At 42.5% G+C, this 16,720-nt stretch overlaps 1 protein-coding gene across 1 annotated transcript in view; it reads right to left on the minus strand.

Annotated features, from left to right (window-relative positions):
- LOC136753801 (adhesion G protein-coupled receptor L1) overlaps nucleotides 1-16,720 on the minus strand; it is a 77,085-nt gene that overhangs the window by 12,006 nt on the left and 48,359 nt on the right. The window contains exons 13-17 of the mRNA XM_066710192.1: nucleotides 16,246-16,312; nucleotides 15,668-15,759; nucleotides 10,945-11,113; nucleotides 9,733-9,888; nucleotides 7,919-8,015 (exon numbers count right to left, since the gene is read on the minus strand). Of these exons, the coding sequence (XP_066566289.1) occupies nucleotides 7,919-8,015; nucleotides 9,733-9,888; nucleotides 10,945-11,113; nucleotides 15,668-15,759; nucleotides 16,246-16,312 (581 nt within the window). The remainder of the gene's footprint in view (nucleotides 1-7,918; nucleotides 8,016-9,732; nucleotides 9,889-10,944; nucleotides 11,114-15,667; nucleotides 15,760-16,245; nucleotides 16,313-16,720) is intronic.

A 16,720-nucleotide genomic window follows, 5' to 3' on the forward strand; every position in this document is an offset into this window, starting at 1 on the left:
CTCCAAAACCAGGGTGAGAGTGCGGCACAGCACGAACGCAAAGTGAACTCGGGCAGGTATGTATATCAATCATTTTTTATGTGGCCAATCACCTGCAGAAGACACTTGTCAGTCATTTTTTGTGTGGCCAATTGCCTTCTTCATTTATAAAATTAGAGAAAAAACTAAGAGCAGGGAGCAAATATGTCTCGTTGGTGTTACTGTGGAAGAATTGGCGTGGATGTTAGTAAATGTACTGTCAAGTAGTTTTGAGGTCATTAATCAGGAGATGCAACTGCTTATAAACTAGCATGTTATTTCTACAACCAGACTGGTTCGTGGAATTACGATGTTTAATGTTACTCTCATTTTAAAAAGCAATGGAAGTTAGCTGTAGGCAAGGTTAGTGAAGACCAACAAACCGATATGACATTTAACAAATGCTAAAAATTACATTTTGATGAGTTGAGCTTTGAAAAGCATATTAACCTGGTCTTTAACGATGATCAAGATGAATACATAGGATGACACTGTTGACTGTAGTTTGATTGACAAGAATGTCCTGCAAAGTGATTGGCCACATAAAACAATGATTGACAGTTACTCCTCCCACATTCCATGGTCTGCTGCTATCCCTTTTTAACTTGGGGGCTGAGTTTGACCAAGGAGCTGCCCACTGCCCCCCACCCCATCCCGACAAGGCTGACCTTAAAATCTAAACCGATTTCAAATCTAGATGTTCTTGTTATCTTTCTTTCTTTTTACTTTACTTTTCCAGCGCGGCGCTGATCAGAGGTAGCCATTTAAATCTGCCCCTCTTCCGCGCAGCTCTGACGAGAGGAAGCTAGAACAGCTGGGCAGACAAGCTCGAGGAGGACCCCGTCAGTGGTGTCTCACTGGCAGGCTTTTCACAGATCAGCACGGGGGTGTAAATCTGCCTTGTTAATGAGAGACTCCAATAGTTAAAGACAGCCTGAGGGCCACGCTGGCAGATGCCGAGTGCCGGGAGCCCACGGGGACCGACTGCAGAATGGTGCTGTTTTCCTCCGTCTCACAGCCCCTGTGGGATAAAGCCCCACAGGACGCTGCCCGGGGGCAAGGCCAGGCACACATACGAAGTTGTGTGTGAGCAGGGTTGCCAGATTTTCATGAGGAAATAAGCACACTCGGTTGTAAAAACAAGCCCAACCTCCCATGAGCGTAATTTTCCGGTCACATGGACAATACATTCAATATTGGATTCAATATCATGTTAGTCAATTATATAACACAATAACATTTATTTATTTATTGAGCAGTATATGACATTAAACTATACAATAGAAAGAAAAAAAAAATTCCTTACTTTTATGTTTAGGGTTGATTTCTCAATTAATATATACACTACCGTTCAAAAGTTTGGGGTCACTTAGAAATGTCCTTGTTTTCGAAAGAAAAGCAATTTTTTTATCCATTAAAATAACATCACATTGATCAGAAATGCAGTGTAGACATTGTTAATGTTGTAAATGACTTGTAATGGAATATCTATATAGGCGTACAGAGGCCCACTATCAGCAACCATCAGTGCTGCGTTGCAATGGCACTGTGTTTGCTAAGTTTATCATTTTAAAAGGCTAATTGATCATTAGAAAACCCATTTGCAATGATGTTTGCACAGCTGAATACTGTTGTGCTAATTAAAGACAATAAAAGTGTCACCGGATCTCAACCCTACTGTGCTGTTGTGGCAGCAGCTTGACCGTATGGTATGTAAGAGGTGCCCATCAAGCCAATCCAACTTGTGGGAGGTGCTTCAGGAAGCATGGGGTGAAATCTCTTCAGATTACCTCAACAAATTGACAACTAGAATGCCAAAGGTCTGCAAGGCTGTAATTGCTGCAAATGGTGGATTCATTGACAAAAGCAAAGTTTGAAGGACAATATTATTTCAATTAAAAATCATTATTTCTAACCTTGTCAATGACTATATTTCCTATATTTCATGTATGTTTTCATGGAAAACAAGGACATTTCTAAGTGACCCCAAACTTTTGAACAGTAGTGTATATATATATATAGGTAATTTTATACAGTGCATCCAGAAAGTATTCACAGCGCTTCACTTCTTCCACATTTTGTTATGTTACAGCCTTATTCCTAAATGGATTAAATTAATTATTTTCCTCAAAATTCTACAAACAATACCCCATAATGACAACGTGAAAGAAGTTTGTTTGAAATCTTTGCAAATTTATTAAAAATAAAAAATAAAAAAGCACATGTACATAAGTATTCACAGTTTTTGCTCAATACGATGTTGAAGCACCTTTGGCACCAATTGCAGCATCAAGTCTTTTTGAGTATGATGCTACAAGCTTGGCACACCTATTTTTGGGCAGTTTCTCCCATTCTTCTTTGCAGGACCTCTCAAGCTCCATCAGGTTGGATGTGGAGCTTCAGTGCACAGCCATTTTCAGATCTCTCCAGAGATGTTCAATCGGGGCTCTGGGTGGGCAACTCAAGGACATTCACAGAGTTGTCCTGTAGCCACTCCTTTGTTATCTTGGCTGTGTGCTTAGGGTCGTTGTCCTTTTGGAAGATGAACCTTCGCCCCAGTCTGAGGTCCAGAGCGCTCTGGAGCAGGTTTTCATCAAGGATGACTCTGTACATTGCTGCATTCATCTTTCCCTTGATCCTGACTAGTCTCCCAGTTCCTGCCACTGAAAAACATCCCCACAGCATGATGCTGCCACCACCATGCTTCACTGTAGGGATGGTATTGGCCAGGTGATGAGGGGTGCCTGGTTACCTCCAGACATGACGCTTGCCATCCAGGCCAAAGAGTTCAATCTTTGTTTCATCAGACCAGAGAATTTTGTTTCTCATGGTCTGAGAGGCCTTCAGGTGCCTTTTGGCAAACTCCAGGCAGGCTGTCATGTGCCTTTTACTGAGGAGTGGCTTCCGTCTGGCCACTACCATACAGGCCTGATTGGTGGAGTGCTGCAGAGATGGTTGTTCTTCTGGAAGGTTCTCGTCTCTCCACAGAGACACGCTGGAGCTCTGTTAGAGTGACCATCGGGTTCTTGGTCACCTCCCTGACTAAGGCCCTTGTCCCCCAATCGCTCAGTTTGGCCGGGTGGCCAGCTCTAGGAAGAGTCCTGGTGGTTCCAAACTTCTTCCATTTACGCATGATGGAGGCCACTGTGCTCATTGGGACCTTCAGTGCTGCAGAAATTTTTCTGTACCCTTCCCCAGATCTGTGCCTCGATACAATCCTGTCTCAGCAGTCTACAGACAATTCCTTGGACTTCATGGCTTGGTTTGTGCTCTGACATGCACTGTTAACTGTGGGACCTTATATAGACAGGTGTGTGCCTATCCAAATCATGTCCAATCAACTGAATTTACCACAGGTGGACTCCAATCAAGCTGTAGAAACATCTCAAGGATGATCAGTGGAAACAGGATGCACCTGAGCTCAATGTTGAGTGTCATGGCAAAGGATGTGCTTTTTTTGTTTTTTATTTTTAAATACATTTGCAAAGATTTCAAACAAACTTCTTTCACGTTGTCATTATGGGGTATTGTTTGTAGAATTGTGAGGAAAATAATGAATTTAATCAATTTTGGAAAAAGTGAAGCGCTGTGAATACTTTCCAGATGCACTGTATATACCAGAACAGGACTACTGACTAACTTTCCAATTGTGTGAGGTGATTGATTCAAAATTCTAAACACAACATAGTGGGGAATGCTGGTTGGCTGGTATTAAGGTTAATCAATTGTATTTCAAAGCAACTAATATAGCCTGTACAATGTCCAATCAGACTCATACATTTTAATTAGAATATGTGTATACCATTCAAGTTGCAAGAACAAATAATATTCAAATGTTTTGTGACACCTTTGCTCATTTTCACCATGCAGCCACTGCTTAAAACAAGCCCAAAATATACCAACAAGCAGTAAACCTAAATCATAAGCGACTGTGTGGTTGTACAAGCCCAATTCCATGGGTTTTAAGCAGAACTGGCAACCCTGTGTGTGAAGAAAAGTCGTGTTTTGCCTTGTTCACTTCTTAACTCCCCCCCCCCCCCTCCTCCTTGAGAGCTGTGGTCTTAAGATCAAACACTACTATGTTTCATGTTTCTTGATTTAAAAAAACCCAAACATTTCAGGGTTCTTCCTTTAATTCCTGCTTTTGCTTTCTTCGGGTGCTTATTTGTGGAGAGCACTGTTCCTCACTGTGCGGCCCACAGTGTGCACACACACACGCACACGTACACACACATGCACACTTGCTTGCTTTACATCCCGTGTTTGGTCTCTTCAGATGTCCTCAGGTGACATTTCCAGTGGAGGGTGTTGCTCTTTGTTGTGTGGGCCGAGGTGCTCAGGGAGTTGATTTAAAGGTGCAGGGAAAGTGCGCTGTCGTAGCAATGCATCTCCCAGTGCACTCCTTAGTTGATTCTCATACTTCCTCTTCCTCGGATTCTGTCATTTTATTTCCACCAGAAAGCATTTAGGATATGCCTTTATTATTAATTTATTTATTGGCAGTCACTTATCCAGGGCAACAAAGTACAAAGCTTATTCACAGAACAAAGCTATAAGACTATTATTTATATTATATATATATAGTGCCTTATAAAAATGATCATCATCACCACCACATAAAATAGGAAACATAGTTGTTGTAATAGTATAAGTATTTAAAGTTGTGTCTGAGTACAACAGAGAAAGCCCTGTAACCAGGAAACTTGCAAACTTGTGCTACATTGAAACAATTCAGTTTTGTGGCCTTCAGAGTGCAATGCCAATCTGGTACCCCACCACACTGCCACCTACTCAGTGTTGGCAATTAAAGACTAATTGGTGATGGGTTCTGCTAGAGGAGGGGCGGCCAACCCTAGTCCTGGAATGTGTCTGCAACACAGTGCCTTACGTTTTTTGTTTTATCCAAATCGTTATCTACTTAATTAGTCCCCATATCCATGTGTTCAGGGTATCTAGTGATTGATCATTTATAGAGACCTGTACAACCTGATGGATTGTGACTCTTCAGGAACAGGGTTGGCCACCCCTGTGCTAGAGGAATACACCTTAAATACACATATATCTTCTGTCAAAGAAATGCCCTGCATGTTGAATTGTGAAAAGATAAGTGTTTTGAGGAAACAAACCAGGTAAGGCCAGGGGTTCAAGCACTCAAGTTATACATAATGAGAGACTGGTGGGATTGAAACTCTTCAGTCCTGGGAAAACAGTTGCCATGGGGAGACTTGTTGGACGTTTTATTAAAAGACTAAATGAAATGGAAAAAAAAAATGTTCAGAGAAACAAGCCAACTCCAGACTTAATGGAGCTGACAGCAAGGTCACAAGTGCGAAAGTCGTTAAGTGAAGACTGGGCCCTGACTGCAGAAAACAAGTTTTAATGCTGAGAATTAATAATGTGTGGAATGGGGTTCTAACCACACGATGGAAAGTTGAGCACAACCATGATTTTGCACTAAACAAATAACGTTTTTAGCTAACCAAATAATGTTGTGCCAACATTGTGATAAAATGAACAATATCACACGGTGGCGTCACAAATTTAAGACTCAATGAGATGTTGTCAAAATGCTGTAAAATAACTATGAAATTATAAAATGTACAAAACTACACTGAAGAGAAGGATTATTGATGAATGACAAAAATACATAGAATATGAACTATTGTAAACTTAAGTTAACTGAAATAAGTAAATATATATAGACAACGTTACTGTGCAACGATCCAGGAACATTAACAACAGTGTGCTCAGGGCTGATATGTTTCTGCAAACTTTCTTTCATGTCTCATTTGTCAGAACCAAAATATACCCAAACTACAACCTCACACAGTGCTGTCAGAATAAAAGGTGTTAGCTGGAAACTTGCTAAACTTCCCTTTGAATTTATCTCACTTTAACAGCGCACTCGTCTCTCACACAGTAATGATACCATGATTTTACCTCAGGGCAATTCATGAGAGCTATGCGATACTTCAAATCACAGGCAGGGTTTGCTGGGGTAAATCATGGTATTATCATAGTTGAAGGCCGCGGTGCAACAGGAAAACACAGTGAACAGTGGCAAAGCAATGGACAAGGCAGTAACGCTTTATCAAAGTGTGAAATTGCTATGCAAGTTTACCACGACAAACTGTCACACAGGAGCAGGAGAGAAAAGCTACTCCTGTGAGCATCTTAGAAACGTTGCCAACGTACACTGAGTCACACCTCTGGAAATCTCAAGAATCTTTATTTTGGGCATCACAAAAGACAAATATCCGCCGGTCTAATAAAATGACTATTAAAAGCTTGACTACAGTTCTGGCAAATGCTGAGATAAGCCTGATTGACACTCCAATTGCCATGCCAGCATTTCAGTAAGCTCTTTTAATTGACTGGAATGTCAAAAGCAACATTTGAAATGAAAGAAAAAGTCAAAAAAGTATTTTTTAATGTTATTTTTTGTTCCACGTGAGAGGGAGATGACACTTAGAATTTCTCAAAAATCTTCATTAATAAGTCCTTTTACAATTTTTAATTAATTCTGCATCTGTCTTTTCAAAAAGCGCAGCAAAATTTTCCTCAATGGCGCTGTTATTAAACCTCTTCGCCAATTATCTCATAATCAGCTGTAATTTGCAGAGATGGGCCTACAGTTATTGCAGCTAAATGAGCTTTAATCTCCCCCTTAAATAAAATAAATTAACGGCGTGCTCATTGAGTCAGGTAATCAATTAATTTAAAAATGGATTAATTCACGCCGCTCAACAACGGAATACTTATCTTGCCCGAAAAGGGGGAAAAAGGGCTGGATGAAATTTGATGACTGCTACTGTTTGGACGACTGTTGAAGCTGCGTTTATCTTCCTTCCATCCAAAAAGTGCTGCGGCTTGTTTTTTCTTGTTTTCTTTACAGACACTTACCTTTGACCCGATCAATGGCTTGGATTATGATTCTGTTTCGTTAAGATCCATACTCGGAGAACCCAAGCGATGGTTTATTTAAGAGAGGCTTGAAACAAATTTGCTAACATCATCCATATTTCCCCAGTATTTCTGTTTCTCGCTGGTTTCCAAAACTGTTTGATTCTTAATCTTAGTCATTCGATGCCCTTCAGTGTTCTGCACTACACTAACTAGGCTATCCAAATGAAAGCATGAAAATAACTACAGAATGACCCGTTCGACAAATGGAATTACACTTTAGTAAAACAAAATAATCTCACTTTCAGAACCTCATTGCACTAATGTTTCAAAACTACATTTCTGCTAGCAGGGTTTGATATAGGGTATGTTTTTTGAAGCTCAAACTCTGCCACGGATTCACTATGTGTTGTCCTGAGCTTTTTCTCTCAGTTTTGTCCAAAACCAAGGCTTTATTTTAAGCAACAGCTAATGCACAGTTCACCCTCTGGTCTCTGAAAGTCACTTTGGATAAATGTGTCTGGTGAATAAAAAATATTATTCTTCTTATTATAAATTCCATGAAAAGAGAACCTCACAGTACTTAATAGAAGAGAAAGGAGAGGAATTGTACTGATAAACCTAAGCTTTCCCAGTTTTTTTTTTCTCTAAAATGTAGTTTAGTTCAATGGTATGAAACTGATAAAAAAGGGAAAGAATAATTCAGAACATAAACAAGATAAGACACTGAAACAGGGTCAGGATATCAAATCTAAACCAGGAGAGCACAGCGCTGTCATACTGAGATCAAACCAAATCTGCCCTTAAACTGAGGCAAATTCATCCATATGTATTGTGTTGCTGACAGCCAAATATATTCTCTATTTTAGGATGTACACACACACACACACACACACATCTGCAGAGGAAACAAACAAAACCCTGTCTGTGTCACGATCACATCTCTCTCCTCAGCAGGGTCTGGCGCAGGGACAGGCGTGGAACCAGTGTGACTTACCCCTGTTGAGCGAGGGAGTGCTGTTGATGTCTCCGGCCATGAAAGAGGACTCCGTCTGTTTGCGCACCGTATCGTTCCACATCCGCCGGATACGGCTCTGAAATGCACACAGGCAGGGGGAGAGCGGCGTCAGTCCTAGTAATAACTGTTTTCATTTTGACTTCTGTCTCGCTCTTACTTTATTTTCTCCCCTTTTTTCACCTAGTTTGAAATGAAGCTCCACTGCCAGCCCAGAATGCCCCACAGCCCGCAGCTATTCCAACCAATCAGAGGGTTCGCTGCAGCTGGAAAAACTGACAACCTGCAGGTGCCCCAGACAGGTAGGGAGGTGCTGAGGATTGCCCAGTTGACACTGCTGCCAATAGCACAGGGTTGGAGGGCTGTTGGACCCACGTTATACAAAACATCCTGCACTCGGGGCCGAGGCTTTTACTGCAGAGGCCAAATGAGAAACCCCTCTGGTCACCCGTTCTAAAACACAATAAAGCCAGTATCATCAATTTCCTTTCATCCCACGGTGAGTAAACAGAGAACTCACTAGCAAAGCAATAAGAACTTTGAATCCCGCCAAACTCAATACTGAGTCGTGGAGTAAATTTGCCAGGTCTGCCAGCTACAAATATTTAAGAACAAAGAAACTGCAGGAAGGCAGACACAACATTAGATATCCAACCGCTGCAACAAAGCCCATGCCAACTTGGAGAGTGTGCTGAAATGTATTTAATTTATTTATAAAATAAGCTGCCAATTAATTTTGCATAGATTGAAAATAGGGAAATCAACCGTGAGCTCGTCTTAATTCGATACGAGCTGGTTTTTCACAGTAGGGAATAGCGCCTGAGTTTGACATGAAATGCACCAAAATGCTTTGGTTAGCTTTTTGACTTATTTCACTTGCAAATGATTTCCCCCCAATATATACCGCATATGAGCCAGGTGTGAAATTCTTGTGCTGATCACGTCTGCAGTTTCAACAGTTTGTCTTTTTACTTTTTCTTCATCAGAATTGTATTATTACTATTTTTTATTATAGTTACATATGTATTTTATTGAAATTGTGAAAAACAAAATGGGAGTCAGTCTTGCTAGGATTCATAGTCAAGAAGAACTAAAACGCAGATTTATTCTCTCTAAAAATTGTAAATAAATAAATAAATAAATATTCAGGGAAGAAATCTGAAATAAACTGATACGCCCAACATATACAAAAACAAAAACTGTTACACTAGGTAACAGACACCTCAGGACAGACAGAGCTTTTTTCCAGTGCTTTGATTTTTTTTTTCTGACGAGTTTCAGGTATAAAACACAGAACAGAGAATCGGCACCATCTTAAGAGAAATGATAAACTGGTCTCCCTCTAAAGCTCCCCTCCATCTTCAACTCATTCTCCAAAAAATTTTAATTAGAGCAAAACTCTTAATGTGTCTCTATTCCCTTCTCTAAACAGCCCTTCTGAAAATGTACCAGAGCTGTACAGAGTAATGTGGCAGTATACTGCTTTTACTCCAGGTTACCTTGTTCCCCATGGCAGAGAAGTCCAAATCCCACTGTGACTTCCTAGTCAAATAAAGGTAAAAAAATAAATAAAATAAAGATATATGACAAAGTACAGGGAGGTTACCTCCTGTTTTTCTTTTCTTCTGGTCACTTGCACTCTTTGTCCAAGAGCAAATCCAAACTTTGAACTCCCCACCAATCCCAAATGTCACATACGCACCCTGTCATGGTTTATTTCTACTACTTAACTTATAAGCAGTTTGTGATTCACAGGCAGGTTGACGTTTGGATCTCTGTTCACCACGGCACCCTACCTGTCTGTGGGCGGAGCCGTGGCGCGCCTGGCTGCCCGTGTAGTAGCGGTTGTTGGCCCTCATGGCGGAGGTTTTGAGCGAGCCGTGGGAGTTGGCGGTGGAGGTGCGGCTGCAGCAGTAGGAGTGGCGCAGACACTTGCTGTACTCCTTGTGGACCTGCAGCAAACAACACAACAGCTCAGAGGTCAGCCCCGCGCTGCTGTAGCTTTGCTCAGCTCAAGGTATGGGTGCAGACAACAGACAGAGCCCTATTGACTAAATGGATGAGCACCAGAGGATTAAAAGCTGGGTCTCTTGTGCACTGTTCTCCCATGTTCTGGTGCTGGTCTCAGGGTCAGGGAAGGTATGGATTTGGGTCACAGTGCACACCCTGATTTAAACCACTTTAATACTATCTCATGTAATACAAATATGAATAATAATAATAAAATCCCAGTAACGATTCATAGCAAAGGGGATAAAACATTCGCCAATTCTGCTGCATAGTGACGCAAAATTCGTTTTCCGTCCCGTGGAGCCATGAAATTCCCAGATCAGTGAGGCACTGAGAAACCAGGCATCAAGGTGGCTTGACTGCTCTCCTGTGGTTTATAACCTTTTAAAGGCTCTTATGTTGGTTTTTCTACATAAAACATACAAACTAGTGGACCACCATTAGGTCCCTGTGGTGGAGGGTCATGCCATGATTTATTAACAGCCTCTGCGTGTCAAAAGACACCTTCTAATGGCAAAAAATTTGCCACAACAAATACTCTCTTCCACGTACAGGCCCAAGATGACAAATAAATAAGCATGCACCGAGGGCCGTAACATTCCTCTTGCCTGCCTGCTTGTGTGCGGCTTCCAGATGAAAGCTACATTCCCTCCTTTCATGTATTGTTTTGATATATTTGCAGTTCTACTCTAATAGTAATGCAGAACCTCAATAGACACATGTAGAAGGCAATTAGAGATGATTGTGTACTAGACTTGGTTGACTCCATTGATAGTATTGCCATCCCTGCTGTGAAACAATGCAACTCTAGGATACATTGAGTTTAATGAATGCTTAAACAATACTGATATAACTATGGTGTCAAAGTTTGGTTAACCATAGAGAATCCAGCACGTGGACTGGGTGATGTGCCACCACACTGATTTCTAAGCGGATGCCTCTCTTAACGAGGTGCCCCATACCCGTTCTGTGCCCCCCCAAGGTGTGGCGCCACTGACCTTCTTCTGCAGGGCGCAGTGGAAGATGAAGATGAACATGCCCTGGAAGGCGTTGAAGGTTGTGAAAAGATAGGCCATGATCACTGTGTTCTCGTTAATGAACAATAGGCCGAACGCCCAGGTCAGACCCAGGAGGAACAGCAGAGCTATGGCACCCAGAGCCCAAGACCTGCAGAGTGAAGGACAGAGAGAGAGAGAGGGAGAGAGAGAAAGATGGGGAGGGACAGTGTCGAGATTTTTTTATAATCTTATAAAAAAAAAAACTCATGCTCATCAGTGTGAACTCATGCTCATCAGTGTGAACACTTGTGAGACGAGGAGAACAAAAAAAGGAAGGAAGGAAAAAAGAGGTGACAACTGAGACTGGCCACCCTTCACACTTTCACACTGGCACACCTCCCCCAGGTTCAGATTTTCTTGCACCCAAATTCTGATTTTTGTCAGTGTGAGATCACTTACAAAGGACAACGGATGATTCAAAATGTCAAAAGGGCCAATCAGGGATTAGCCACTAATTCTACATGGGTATGGATATTCCCAACCTACCAATCAGATCGGGACAACTTGGCAGATTTAATTTCACTGTTCTGTTGCCAACACCTACATCCTAGGCTACTGACACATTTTAAAAATCACTAACGCTACAATGTAATAGCTTTGGCCAGTGCAAGAGGTCACGAGGTCACTTCCTATGATACTTTCAACTCATTCAGGAAGAGATGACAATTTAAATTCATGACTTGATAAAGATCGCACCTCGAGAAGATGCATTTCGGGGGAAAAAGACTGCATCATACTCAATCTTGTGCCAGGCCAGATGCCCAATGCAATCAGCTCCTGTTTGCCAACACCGTCACACTCATAAACACACACACACACACACACACACACACACATACACACATACAGAACCCCCGGTCACGGCTCCACACATTTAACGGACAATTGCATTCACGTCCCGGCTTTCAAGATGAAATAGCTGCTCTGACTGGTATTTCATTCACAGTCCAAGTAAGGTGCCATTGATTTCTGAACCAGCTGAGAAAGAGATGTTTGGGAGGTGGAGGAGGGGGAGGTGACACGCTAACATCATGGAAAGCCACTTTAGAGAGAAAAAATAAATACAAAGCGGACACTACTATTTTCACGCTTGTCTGAAGTGTGAACAGAGTTATCGGAAATGCGAACACAACTCCATCTGCTCCCAAATCAAGACCCCGTTGAAGTTTTTCTGTGTCTTTTTTACTGAACAACGGCTCTTGCGATTGAAAGAGCCAGAATGCCGCGTCGGAATGAAAAAACTCGCTTTCAGTAACCCGCCAGCAATTAATTTTGTAATCTACACTTGTCAGTTTCTTCTCCGGCGCTATTCCTAGCAATTTCATGGCAGTTCAAGTTTCTTTTAATTGGGTAAAGTAGCAGGTTTGGCAGATTGTTCCACTTGGCCTGCAGTGATTCCCCCCCGAAAAGAGATGATTTAAAATAACTGCGAAAATAAATGTCTCTCCCCGACTCTCTCGGCGACACGACAAGCAATCCTGATCATTACATTGCACTGGGGTGTTTGCCTGCCAGGAATCATTTGTCGACAATACTTGCAAAGAATTGTTGCCATGTGTAAACTCAGTTTTAAAAACTAAATATGAAGTTAGGATGTATTTTTTGAAGGGGTGTGACTAATTTCCTGCTGCCTAACCCTTAAAGGATGTGCCCTCCCTCTCGTTGAAGTGATCACATTTACCGTACCATCTATTTCCTTGTTTCATCCCATAATATGAATTAACGCGTGGAGAGCACATACCTGTGTGCGCTGCTTCATATTCTTTGCAACAGTGACTGATCCCCAGCACCCGAACCATAGTCTGACAATGACTCACATCCTCTCCTATCCTTTGCACATTATACATGTACTATCACACGTTTTCACATTACCTGTTGTGATTTATCTGCATTGAGCCTTGCACTAAACCAATACACTACACGGTTTATTGGTATAATACATAAATATGTAATTTGTTTATCTCTATGAATTGAATGCTTTGTATAAGGAAATCTGCAACAATAATAATAATAATAGCATACAAGTAGAAACTGCTTTAACCAAAAGCTTTTTTCATTGGTTTTAATATGATTTGTTCTTATCCAAGTAATAATACCAATCCTTATTTTCCTGGTTATTACTTGCTGCCGATCGACTGCATTTTGAATGGCTCTCCTTCTGTGCTGACATTTCTTGCTGCTATTGTGATTCTTCCATTCATAATAACCTCTGAACTGCCTTTTCCGAGCTCAATGCAGGGCAACAACAGGCAGGAAGCAACGCCAATCTGCGTGGGCAATGCATTCTCTCCTCCAAAATGCCTGGCTTGGCCTCCTCTGATGACCGGAGCAGAGAGATCGGTCTTGTAGTGCTGATGAGTGGATTCTCACTGGTGCGTTCCTCAATCCACACTTTTAACAACATAGCCAGCCAGTGGCGTGGAGAAGTGGTCAGGGCTCCTGAGAGGTTCAAGTCCAGGTGGGGGACACTGCTGTCGTAATCTTGAGCAAGGTCGTTTATATCACACCAGACAGCAAACGCCAGGACACATCTCCTGCACCAGAGCCCACTGCTGTCTTGAAAGCGGTTGCAAAAGACAACACACAGAGCATTAGGCTCCTCAGGCGGGTGGCTGGATGGGAGGACAGCAGGCATCAATGGTGGCAACAACACGTTTGGATGCAGCGCACTGTTTTTATGGCACTAGCAGGCGTGCTCAGATGAAGGCTTGCTCCTGGACAGTCAGCGGTCTTCACAGACACCAGGACAATCCGTCCCCCATTAAGCAGAGATACGTTTTTACAACCGACTGTAAATCTGACAAATTTACACACGCAACCTGCCAAGCCATTCAACACCCTCCCAGCGCCGCCTGCCCCATCTCCTCTCCCCTGTAGTTTGTTACGAGCCCAGGCACCCAATCAAATCTCCCATCGATTTCCCATTAGAAATAATGACAAGACGTCCTTAAACCCCACAACCCTGTATTTCTGGCTACCCGCTGACTGTGCTACTCTTATTATATTAATTATAATTATTAATGTTATTATGTCATTAGCAGGCACCTCTATCCAAGGCGACTTTCACGGATTAACAGTCACTCAAAGCACACAAAGAGTAACAGATTACTGATAGTGCAAGGTTGTCGAGATCAACACAAAGAAATTCCTCTACACAATCCGGTGAAGGGGATTACGGTATTACAACGGTCTAAAGCTGTCATCCAAACGGACGTGTCTAAAGGAGGCTTGGCAAAATGGTGTACGAGTCTTGGGCATCAGGTTCTGTTTGCTTACATTTCTTGCCCCATGCATGCCTAGAGAGGGGCATTTCTGTACACGGGTAATCAGCTTTTTTTTATGAAGGGCTAATGCTTCCCAATTAAGCCATAAACAAAATGTTGTGATTGAACATTGATAGGCTGGTGTATTCTATGCGACAGGTTCCTCTCAGTTTCCTGGTTTAATTGGTTGGCATCGGTCCTGTTCTGCTAACAAGCCCGTATTTACTACAGAATCTCCCTGAAGTCTCCACAGCTGCTCCAAGGATCAAAGGAGTAAGGGGGTATTCATTTTAAGCCGAAAAAGAAACAGCAGCAAAAAAGATTCGCACCTGTACTTTTGATTAGCTTGGGAAGTGTGTCGGGCGTAAAGGCATCCAATCGAATTAATAACGACGGCTTCAGTTTGGAACATCGTTTAACACCCCCGTTCTGGTATTATGCACGTTGCACCGCTGCCTAGAAAATCTTTTTCTCGCTCGGCCTTCATAATGCTATAGTTGTTGTTTATGCCACTGATGCATAAAAGCAGAAGACACCTGAACGATCATTTCGGTTTGCAAATAGAAAGCCAGGAAAATAGCAATTAAAATACGAGGAAGCTTGGCTTTAGATCTGCCAAAGACACGCTTTATAACAGGAAGCTGGATAAATATGTTCTTGGTGCTAAAAATAATCTATTAGCGCTGTGTGCCAGTGTTTGCTTGTTGCGCCCAGCTGTGACTCTCCGTGGAGGGCAGTGCACTCGCTGAAAAGATGTGCGCAGATGTGCACCTATAGAAAGACAGCAGAGGTTTTTTTCTGTTCAGCTTTTTTAATTCTCCCAGCTTTCTAACAGTTCCTCTGCTTTCAATCAAATGTCGACCTCGGTGCTAGACGGGATGGGCGGGAGTGTGCAGGAAACGAAGTGTCGACAACCGATCCCTGACTGAGTAACTAAGTAGGCAGCAAAGTGTTTGTTTATTTCATTCTGGAACAAGGTGTCAGGGTGCAGTTTGGTTGTATTTTGGTTCAGACACACACTATGCGAGAAAAATGTTGCAGATATGACCCTGACCAGAACATTGTTTTAGACTGTTTCGATAAGACCCCCTGGAGTTGCCTGCTTGCTGTTCAAAGAGTATCCTAGTGGAAGTGATTTAACAACACCATTCGTCATTAGATCTCTGCGATTTCATCAAAAAACAGGCCTGGAGACATAAACATGGAAAAGTACCAAGACTACATATAGGCAGTGAAGATACAGAGGGTGGAAAAAAGGTCACAGGCTGATTGGATTAAAATACTGAAGTGGTGTGGAGGATGTGAGAGACCCTGCTTTCGTGGATCAGAGAGATGACCTGAACAGAAACGGAGGTCTATGCGAGATCAGAGGGGGGAGAGCAGATGAAGTGGAGGCTCACTTGATGTTGTCCAGGCGGCTGGAGTCAGGTTTGAGGGCGGAGGTGTTGCGGATCATTTTGTGCAGCGTGATCATCAGGAACACCAGGTTCAGCTGCGGAGGGTAGAGGGCAAAGGTCAAGATGGGCTACTTGGCAGAACTGGCAAAATTACACGGACGCACAGATAGAGATGACATATAAAGGCCTCATGACATTATTAGACTGATACACCGGCCCATGGGCAGAAAACATAAGCCATACCACACCTCTTTTATTAAAAAAACAAAACAGGGACATTTAATTTGCTTTCCTTAACTCTTTTGTTAATCTCTTGAAAACACAGTCAGCACATAACTGTTATCTGGATGAAGAAGTCTGTGTAAACTATGTGAAATTATGGCAGTGGAAAATGTCTTCTGGGAGCCAATACAAACCTTGGACTAATTTGAATGGAAGCTGTATATTGTACTTTCTTGCTTTTTATGCATAGGACAATGGCTTCCGAGTGTACGTGATCACTGGGGATATGTCGACCCACTTCGCCATCACGCATCCGAGGTCTCTGGGGTAGGTGTATCTGCAGACGGGAGGATACTCACCATGATGACAAAAGAGACTGGCCCGATGAAGCTCCAGATGAAATAGTTATCCACTCTCAGCCAACACCTAGACAAAGAAAGCACACAGCGTTATTACACCTGTGCTGCTCTGTCATCTTCCCAGCGATGGGCAGATGTGATTCTCAGATCCTGACACTGTCACCCAATTCTCTGCTCTTAATACGGATTGTGGAGACACTCTATTCTCACCTCTGCACTAACACCAGGGCCTCCCATTTGCAGCTAATAACATTTCCTCTTACACATGCCAGTCTTGCCCCTGCAGACCGATCAGAACGAGACAGCCGTCACACTGGGGCGCGTTCCGTTTTGGCTATTTCTTTAACACGTCGGTCGTTTTTGTGGTTTGATTTCTTATTTTTTATGCTTATTGTTCTGTTCAAAGCCTTTCTTTCAACTTCTGAGACCCCCAGCAACCCCATTTGCACATATCAGATTGCAGTCGTGACTCGAG

Source organism: Amia ocellicauda, chromosome 7 (genome assembly GCF_036373705.1).
Source record: "Amia ocellicauda isolate fAmiCal2 chromosome 7, fAmiCal2.hap1, whole genome shotgun sequence".
Classification (NCBI taxonomy): domain Eukaryota; kingdom Metazoa; phylum Chordata; class Actinopteri; order Amiiformes; family Amiidae; genus Amia; species Amia ocellicauda.